This window comes from Diadema antillarum, unplaced genomic scaffold, assembly GCF_040938485.1.
Source record: "Diadema antillarum isolate AM-2024a unplaced genomic scaffold, OU_Dant_1.0 seq00000765_RagTag, whole genome shotgun sequence".
NCBI lineage: Eukaryota > Metazoa > Echinodermata > Echinoidea > Diadematoida > Diadematidae > Diadema > Diadema antillarum.
The window spans coordinates 93,151-103,779 of record NW_027271655.1 but is presented as its reverse complement, the minus strand read 5'-3'; the positions used below and the strand labels follow the sequence as shown (position 1 = coordinate 103,779).

The 10,629-nt window shown below is 38.5% G+C and overlaps 1 protein-coding gene across 1 annotated transcript in view; it reads right to left on the bottom strand.

Annotated features, from left to right (window-relative positions):
- Positions 1–226: 226 nt before the first annotated feature.
- Positions 227–10,629, bottom strand: part of LOC139738701 (uncharacterized) — a 29,034-nt gene continuing 18,631 nt past the window's right edge. Inside the window, exons 9-15 of the mRNA XM_071649336.1 lie at positions 9,026–9,154; positions 6,959–7,066; positions 5,673–5,705; positions 4,640–4,756; positions 3,359–3,562; positions 2,590–2,756; positions 227–346 (exon numbers count right to left, since the gene is read on the bottom strand). Of these exons, the coding sequence (XP_071505437.1) occupies positions 227–346; positions 2,590–2,756; positions 3,359–3,562; positions 4,640–4,756; positions 5,673–5,705; positions 6,959–7,066; positions 9,026–9,154 (878 nt within the window). The remainder of the gene's footprint in view (positions 347–2,589; positions 2,757–3,358; positions 3,563–4,639; positions 4,757–5,672; positions 5,706–6,958; positions 7,067–9,025; positions 9,155–10,629) is intronic.

Sequence of the window (10,629 nt, the reverse complement as noted above, 5' to 3'; positions counted from 1 at the left end):
ATACTTCTGTATTCTACTGGGATACGTATAAAGTCACATTTTAGAGATTATGTACCTCCCTGATCGCCTGTTTTATTCACCCACCCACGATAGTAGAAGTATCCCACAGCAAGCCCATAGGTTATGATACGGAAGTTAATACATGAATGTACTACCAGGTACATGGTATCTTCCAAGTACCTGGTATCCAGGTGTGACGTAATCGGAAGCGTTTGGTGGGAATCGATCAGTAAGGCAACGGAATGTCGGCAGCCGAGTAGGCGACGGTCACGTGATTGATGGCGTAACCAGTCAGAGCAGCGAGCACTTCCTCATCGTAATACGCGCTGGTTGGAATCGCGTATACCTTTAAGACCGTATGGGAGAAACGACAAAATCAAATGATATAGGTCATTGGCAATTTGGAATGGATGCGTGATGAACGAGAGATTTATAGTGGTGGAAGGCATGATATGGCAAACTTGGTTTTATTCATCCATTTATGTCATGTTTGTAGATATGTATCCAGAGATATTTATTTATTCATTTGAGAGAGGTGTGTTTCTCCTATATTAAAGGGAGGGTACAGTATTGGTGGAGATGAGAATTGGGCTTTTAACTTTTTGCAAGATACCAAGAAAACACTTATGATATAGTACAGAGCATACCATTTTAAGAGGAATTCAAAGTTTATTTGATGAAAATCGGGTTTGGAATGGCTGAAACATCCAAAAACAAAGTAAAACAAAGCGGTCGTAATTAAGTGTGGGTCCCACACTTTATTAGAATCGCTCTTTTTTTGGATATCTCAGCCATTTCAAAACCAATTTTCATCAAATAAACGTTGAATTCCTCATAGAATTACATGCTCTTTCATATTTCATAAAAGGTTTCTCATTATCTCACCAAAAAATGTTAGAAACCTAAAATTAGGTCTCAACCAAAACTGTACGATCCCTTTAAAATCAAAATCCTTGCCAGGGATTGTCCTTTCAAGAACAGTAGGCCCTATACATGTACTTGAAAATTTACTCAGCATAGCGTGAGACTGGCAATACGATAAACTAGCACATTATGAAATCTGCCTATTAATTCGCATCAATCATACATGTAACACTAGTAACTGATTTGTTTTGCAAAATCCTGATACGGTGTGATGAGTAGTTGTTGCAAATTATGAGCCCCGCGAAAAACGTAAGCTAGTACCCGACGATTTTCCCTGTATTGGAGGCTGTCCCCGTTCCAAATCCTGCCCCACTCACACACCTATACGGATGTCCGCTAAAAGATGGTACTCTTCTTTTTTATTTGTTTTTTTTTCCTTTTTGTCAGGTTGCCAGGCCCCAAAGTTATGATATTCCAAAAGAATTTACAATAGTTATAATATATACTCATGAATTTTATTACCATGAGGAATATATATGCATCATGTATGTGACTGTATTTATGGGGGGGGGGGGAGGAGGAGGCGTCGAACTTCACTGGGCTATAAGACCTCCTTACTTATTTTTTTTTTCCATTTCAATGTATAGTATCTTCTGTGTTTTATGTACAATTTCAAACAGTTTATTATTTTACTTCATTTAAAAATTATGTTCACTTCGTCATGTACATGTACATGCATTCTATTTATCATTGTAATCTGGGGGCTTTACGCCTTTTCAAGCAATCGCTTTTTGTAGTCCCCGTTCTCCTCATCAATACTTCTTTTTTTGTTTGCTATGTTGATCTCACAATGTATTTGTTTTATGATGATTGAGATGAATAAACGAATTGAATTGAATTGAAAAGGCATGAGAGAAATTGCCCAAGTCCGCCAAGAAGACTCACCTTTAGAACGTTTGAATTACCGTACACAATATAGAGACTAATGGATGTCGGAAATATATTTTTCTATTCAACAATGGTGTGGTTTGCGTATTGTCACGGGTTTCATAACTGACTTGTGAAAATGAAAGTAACTTATGCCGCTCGGCATTGCATGCCGAATACTACAGTAGGTGGCAAAAATGTACTGTTAAAAAGACTTTGAAAATCTATTCGTTCGTATACAAATTAATGATGCACAGGACAGAGTGGATCGGTGAGAATTCAGGTGCGCGAGTTTTACTTTGGAACTGTTTGAACCTACGAGCGCAGCGAGCGGGTTCAAGACTGTTGTTTCCAAGTTAATGATGAGAGCATCCAATCTCACTGATGCACGAAATAGGCCTGTCTATCGTTCATTTCATAAAATCGGCCCGTAAATTCATGAAATTCAACCTTTTTCCCATCATGCGTCCGATACACCCACAACACTATTATATCATTGTACAAGGCTTGAGCCATGCGTTCGGATTTTACCGGACGCATGGCTCATTGTGGATCAGTACAAAATCGATACATGATAATTGACCAATCAGATTGCAGAAATTCTAAAGCCCACTAATTGGTTAAAAAAAAGTGCACCAAGATCAATAAAAATCTCACATTTTTGTTTGCTGGCGATGTCAGCACTGATGCTAACTGAAGGCACGTACTCTGGCTTGTTATCCATTTTCCTGTTGTTGAATGAGTTTTGGGTTTTTGTTTTTGTTTTGTTTTTTTGTCATAGGCCTATCTTTGTCATACCTCAATTCCTTTGTTCATCATTTTGCTGGCCATAGCCTCGGGATAGTCGTCCGCAGCGAACAGTCCGTCCGTCATGATGTAGAGCACTTTGCGCGCGTTGTCGCGCGAGTGCACAAACATGTTGTTAAGCACGGTTTTTAGCGCCTTGCGTAATCGTGTTTCGCCACCTGTGGACGACAATAAAAGGTGTATAGGAGTAAATTGTGTAAGTTGTGACATGCGAGAGGCGGAGAGGGGAGAGGCGGCGAGGGCTTTATACTTCATCATAGTGCATTATGAGTTGACCTTTCCTTAGTATGGTTCTTGTGGATCTTGATCCTTGCATACAGGAGAATCGGAGTTCGGAGCCGTGGTCATCTGTTGACAATGTTGTTTCTTCCCTCCTTCCTTAATTTATTATCAATTTTTTGTTCTTTTTTTAACACGGTTGTTTGCCAAAAAACTCATGTAGAGGCATACATCCCCTGTACATGAGGTTTATGGGACACCTATGGTCAGTGAGTCATCTCACATAAAATCATATCGTCTCTAGGAAGCCGTCTTTCTCTTGTGATCAGAACGTCATTGTTGTCATTACACGATCTCCCTAAATATTGTAATGATTAGGTATCCTTAAAGAAAGAATCAAGAAAAGGTTGCAAGTAAATACGACAGCCACGTGACCGGTTTTGTTTTTGTCGTACTATTTCTTGTTCAAAGAAGCTTTTGTTAGTTCTGTAAGACATGAAACCATTAAAAGTATCATTACACGCGATTTACATAGGATTACCTTCATAGGACAGTGCCTCAAGTGTTAGGAGAGATGACTCCTTGGAACCGGATATGACGTCATAGAGGTTGTCATTCATGCGGATGGAGTAGGCGAACGAGTTGAAGAGGACTCGCAGGCCGCCCTCGGCGCGAAAATCCAGGCGATCCAAGAATTGTCTCAGCATGGAGCGTTTCCCTTCGAAAGCTTCCTCACCTTGACTTCCTACGTATCAAATTATTAATATTCATCGATAAAACTTTACTTTGGACTGGCGCCAGAAACTGAATGATAATGATAAATAACATTCATATTAGATGTTAGAGTTTCATACGAGCGTTTCTATGCGCATTGATACAGAACAGAGAAGTTGAATCGTGAAGAGAGAGGGAAAAGATAATCACATTATGCAATACAGAGAAACCTACTTGAAGAAGCAAGTTCCGAGCACACATACGCACACACACACACACATACACACACACACGCACACACACACACACACACACACACACACACACACACACACACACACACACACACACACACACACACACACACACACACACACACAATACCCTAGAAGAGCTGTGACGTTGATCTTGTGCTTTCGGGAGAGCACGACTCTCCTTTGAATAATGGATTCACTCTCCTCTATAATGCCTTGCACAGATCGTTATCACGTTTATCCAGATTTAAGTTGACCCGCCTACTTATCCACACCCAGTTGTTTGTTCTACACCTCAGTCATTTTAACTATAGAGCTACAAAACAGCAAAGCATTTTGTGAGACGGCTGCATATCTGTCTGTCAGTTTTGCCAAACATGAAATTATTCTTGTGGCCGGTCATTAGAAAGTATAATGACCGTTCACTAGTACTTTCACGTCGCGATGCATGGTAGGCCTACGTGAAAGAGCAAGCTTTCATCGTTTTGTTTTTCGGGCTGTCGGGGAATTTTATCAAACAATGCTTCCCATCATTATTTTTTTTTTGGTAAACATAACAATACACATCAATTTGCTTAGAACATTATACATAGGTTGAGAATGATAAGGGCGTTAAGTTGACACTAATGCCATGTAACGTTAGCGTTCGTGGCACTTTAAAGCCCTTGTACAAAATTTTCAGCAGACGCCCGGGCATAATATACGCATCTACACATATATACAGTCTCACACTTGTGTGTGTATCATGTATGCATGTATACGTATTTGCAGGCTTTCTAGGCTTACCATAATTCACGATATGAATGCACATCGTCATGATAATTTATGTAATATGTGCTACGAAATACACCTACCCGAGCTATCGACGAGGAATATCACTTCGATTCCGTCTCCGAAGTGTGTCTGGTAGTTACCGTTGAGGGCGCGCTCTTCGAGAATCTCCGCCTCCGATCTCGGCGTTTCGGCGTGGACTACGCGGTAAATACAGGCATAAGCAGTATAAACAGTAAATCCATCTCCCGAGTACAGTATAACAGATCCAGCCTTGGGGATAGGGGGAGGGGGTTGTGGATACGAATCTTGGTATCCGAGACCATAATATTAGGGGGGGGGGGGGGGAGTGAATATCACCTCTACATGAATCCGGACTGTCACATAGCTGGCTACTTTGCTTTTGTCGTTGTAATAATTTTTCTATGCCCTCAGTCACCTGCATGATTCTTGCTGTTTCATTAATGCAGGAAGCAAACACTCCATCGATTGCACAAACATTGCTTTCGCTAAAATTATGGCACCACCGCTAGCGGGAAGTTGAATGATGATAAGTGGTATTTGGACATGATGTTATTTCTTGTGCGGTATATACCATTATACGTTGCTATCAGAAAAGCATAGACCATCTAGGGCAATTCTGCGACTGTCATAAGGCCAACCAATAGTAATAAAGTATTAAACATATTTCGATGTTTTTCTTCGCTCTTCTGCTGTAATTGGAAGGTGTCTGACTGTACAATTTTAAATGGTAGATCCGTGAAACACATCGGTAGAAAGGTTCGATCATATTCAAGGACTGATGTGTAGTAAATCAAACGAACAGATTAACTTATGAAGGCGGGGTGACTTGTTATTATCGATTAATTCTCAGATGTATTTTAAGGTTGATATTTGGATGATAAGGGCATTTGTTGGAAAGCTGATCTAATCCAACCAGACAAAATTAGACAGAGAGGGAGAGAGAGAGGAGGGGGGGGTGGGATTGGAGGGAGAGAGATTAAATAATAAAACATGAATAACAAGAGCAGTATAACTGCTTGCATTTTTCATTCCTGTCACACACTACCTGTATAAATTATGATGAAACTGTTAATGTACGTTCATTCAACTTACCTACAAAATATTCTCCCCAGTCATACGTGCTCTCTGAAAAAAGAACAGAAACAGGAAAATGTTATCTTAGCAGGATGTAAACTTCTTATACAGGATGGCAATGACAGTAAGTCCAATGAGGGTTGCATGAAGCATAAACAGTAGGTCTCTTAGATTTGATAACCTTATCAAACATTTGTAATAAACTCAGGAATCGCTACTATATAACCCATATTTGTTTTACTTCCTTTCCTACCAAAAAAAAAAAAAAATGCTGTATAGGTATAAACACAAAATTTCTTTCAAATTACTGTTAAAGTGATATTTCACTACTGTCTCTCTCTCTCTCTTTTCTCCATGAACTAATTGCATAGATGGATTTTATCGATCGAGACTCTTGAAATTACTCTGCAGACCACTTTGATTGAGCGTTACGTAATGTTTATTTACTTTGTCATTGGTGTTAATTTGAGTACAATGTAATTTGGCTACTGACGGATTCAGAGGCATCTACATGTATATAGTGTCTCGATGGGGCAGAAATATAATTCCAGATCCCATTAGGGACACTTACAGGGGGGGGGGGGCAATTACCTCCCCCCCCCCCCCAAAAAAAAAAATAAATAAATAAATAAATAAAGAATAACAATTCAGTGATGGGCCAGACAAAATAAAATCAAACGGAAAGATGATTAATGTCACCCAAGTATGGTATAAAAGTATGAAATATGGAATCGATATTGTTTATAACAACTAGGATATAGTGAGTCCATCCACAACGAGCAAATAAGAACTCGGGATATGTCAAGGGATATCTTCATAAAATTGTTTCATTGGCTTGTCCTGTTTTGTTTTGTTTTTGCTTTTTGGGTGTTTGGTGTTTTTTTTTTTTTGAGAAAAGTGTATACTTCACTTTAGAATGATTATTTGGGATTGAATTAAAAGAGGCGCTAGAGACCGTGTATATATATTTACTACCAAATGTACCAACAGAAAATTTGATATGATGTCAATATTCTGCCACCGTATCCGAAAATGTGAAACCCTAAATTTTGTTAAGTGTTCTACTCGGTGTCCAACTTCAGTGAAACATTAAGTCTCTTGTTTGTCTGGCTTTCTTATATAATATTATCATAATATCACCAAACATAACATAACATAGCATAACATAACATAACATAAAATAACATAACAACATACAACATAAAATAACATAACATAACATAAAACAACATAACATAACATAATATAACACAACATAACCACAAAAAAAAAATCGTAATTTAGGGAATTTCTCCTATAGATACCGTGGCAAGTCCCGCATGTAACCCGACAGTTGTGTCTGATGAAGGGGTCGTGACACTCGTCGGCTTCGATTCGCTTGCACCTTCTCGGCTTCAGGTCACGACAGTCATCTAAGCAATACCATACCACGCACGCACACACACACACACACACGCATACACACACAGGCACATACAGGCACACACAGGTACACACATTGCACAGTAAATACAAATTAGAAATAAGTTCAGTAAAATATCATTAGACACAATCATGCAGGTCATAGTCTCAAAATTCTATTAAGCATTTTATTTGTGTTTGTGTATGTGTGTGTATGTGTGTGTATGTGTGAGTGTGTGTGCATGTGTGTTTGTGAGTGTTATACAATAACTGCACTTTTTATAGGAGGGGGTGGGGGAGGGGGTTGAATGTGTTTCTCAGATGAACAATAACACGATAATCTTACGCAGAGCCTGTTGAGATCCAAGTCGAAATACAATACTATTCAATCTTTATATTTCAGAATTTGCTGAAAACTCTGTTTACCAAGATTATGTCCATATTATTAATATTGCAATAAGTGCACTAAAGATGAAGCAACAATCATATAGCTTTTGTTCCGCCTTATCTCAACTGGTATTCGTGTTGTGATTTATTGGCAGTGCCCAATGTTTCCACTGGTGCCATTTTCATATCTACTGCTGATAGGCCTATACATTATACACGGCTGGCTGTATTAAGGGTAATAATCAGCTTGATGCTCAAAAAGTCTACGAGGAATTCAAAGCAACCAGATATTGCCAACACGAAATATCATATCCAATTTGATTTGCTCAATCGAAGTCTTAGTCACACACACACACATACACACACACACACACACACACACACACACACATATGGGCAACTAGTTTAACTCAGACAAATCCACCACCACAGAATTATGATTAATGGATGCAAGGAAAATTTGCATGTCTGAATAACGAGCTGAAAGAAATGATATACACGAAATGCAAAGACTAATAATTAGCTTGATGCTCGAAAAGTTTGCGAGGTACATCTATAGCTAGACCACCTAGATAATAATTGTCAACACGAAATGTCATATTCGATTTTGATTAGCTCAATCCAAGTCTTCAATCTCTCATGCACACACACACACACACTTGTAAATATTATACATATAATTTCTGGATTATATAAGCCTATACTATGTATATACGTATGATATGTAATATTCATATGCATAGATAATCATGTATATAATACAAATGCAATACATTGTATGTATATGCATTTGTGTATGTGTGTTGGTGTGTATGCTATCATCATGCCCTGGGTAAGTGACTGTACGAAATGCTATCAGTACTAAATGAACACTTACTGATTATCCTCTGCCCTGGAGTATGTCATTAAACGACAGGGAGAGATGAAATTCAAACGTCGCGCACGGAAATTTATTCGTATATAATAAAGGCATCGTTATCAATCGCGTTCACTTGTAATCGCACGTCACCGAACTTAAGCCCAGATCCAAGAGTGCAGAGGAGAGTAGCAATAATTTGTTTTAATAAGGCTGGATCCCCAGAACAGATGTTAAGAATACCTCACACTAACACGACTGATCGAACCGACTTTACATCTGAAATAAATCAGAAAAGCCTCAGATTAAACACGCTTATTTATTTCAGATCCAAAGTCGGTCAGTCGTGTGATCAAAAGTCGTAGTGTGCGGTAGGTTATAGTACAATGTAATTAGAATTGAAGTAATATATTTTCTAGGGTAGATAAATGACTTCACTGTCGAAGTAAGTCATACATCAAATAATCATGATATTTGGGTACTAGTCAACGCTTGATTTTCCATCTCCCAGGTAAGTGGAGGACGCCTTAGTCACCCCCACTAGAGAACATGATTAATTGATGAAGGAAAACGTTCATGTCTGAATAATTGACGAGCTACAAGAAATTATAATCTTTCTCCAGTGATTCTAGACTAGAGGACAACATGTGTGATGAACTTTTCACCCCCAGCTAAAAGAGAGAAACAACTTACAAGAGAAAGTTGTGTCTAAAAAGACCAAGCTTACCCGCGCATCTTGTACCGAATTTATCATTGGGGCACTGGCAATAACAATGTGTGGCGTTGCTGATCAGTGTTCCATTATTTAAACAGGTCAACGTGCAGACGAACCCGGGAGAACCCGGTCCAAATTTCTCTGCATATAATGAAAGAAAAGTACAGTGAAAGCATTAGAAAAGGATTAGGTGTAAATGTTATTCGTCTATAGCACATGTATTGTATTCTGCGTTGACGAATCAGCAGACGCGATAATTTCATGATCTCGACACAGGTCTATTGCAACGCGTCGATCCCTATCTTGTCACACAAAATATGCAAACTCTAGGGCTGTGATTTGGCCCAGTCCTGTTGCGCGTCTATATTACCTCCAGATTCAAAGGACCCGGGTTCGAGTCGAGTCTAAGTGAGCAATGTTGGGTGTAATCATATCGCCCCTCTAGTAAGAGGCAATAATAGAGGTCCTGTGTGTGAGAGAGTCACAACTCATGCAGGTAGCAAGAGGCAAAACACTCAATCCCTCGGACAGGACATAAAAATGTTACTCCCGTGTGTGAGAGAGTCACAACTCATGCACGTAAAAGATCCCTCTTCATTTTATTCATCGCAAAGTGCAAGGTGTTTAACCCGGTCTCCAACTGGAGACCATGGAAAACAGATAGTGCAGCTGAATATGGGCTATCAAGCCATCTTCTTTATAAATGGAAAATGAAACAAATGAACAAACAAACAAACACTTCATCTTCTAAAAGCGTATGTAGGATGGATTTTGAAGGAACAATGATTATTTAAAGTAAAATATATGTATGATACCCTTTCAGGCAATTAGCTAACTTACCTCTCAGACTTGTTTCATCATTTCAGGTAAAAACTCATTGCAGAAGAACAAGATATTCACAAAATAGTAGAGTCATATTACCCTTAGTTAGTACTGAGATTTGAAAAGGGTGGTTTCATTTTCTGGAGTAATCTTGTGGAACACATTACCCACGCACATGCATATTATACGAAATTCGTAATAGTAAGATTATAACAGCTTCTGTATAAAGCCTACTTAAATCATGCTGTTGAGTGACATTCATTTGTACTTGACAAATTCTTGGTGTTTCTTTTTTTTTTTCAAATTGTATTGGTACTCTTATTTTTTTTTCTGATATGAATAAGACCCAGTGGGGGAACAGTGCTCAGATCACTGAAGTGGCTACCCTGTGTTAAAAAAAAAAAAAAAAAAACTAAGCGAAAATAATGATTCTAGGATAATAATATTGATAACAACAACAGCAATGATAAATGATAATGACGATGATAGTAAATGATAATCCTCAGAATCAAAATAAAAATCATGTCAGAGAGAGGGAGATACATGGATAAATGGAAGGAGAGAGAGAGAGAGAGAGAGAGAGTGTGTGTGTGTGTGTGTGTGTGTGTAGGTAAGAGAAGTCTATATGTATGTGAGATTGTTATCTATTTTTGACTTATTTTCTGTCTGGATGTCTACAATTTTCTTGTTTGTCAAAAGGCTGTCCATCGATATGATTTTTTTTTCGTTCATATTTATGGACAGATATAATCCACCTCTTGACTCCCCTCACGTCTTGTGTAACACGAATTTTT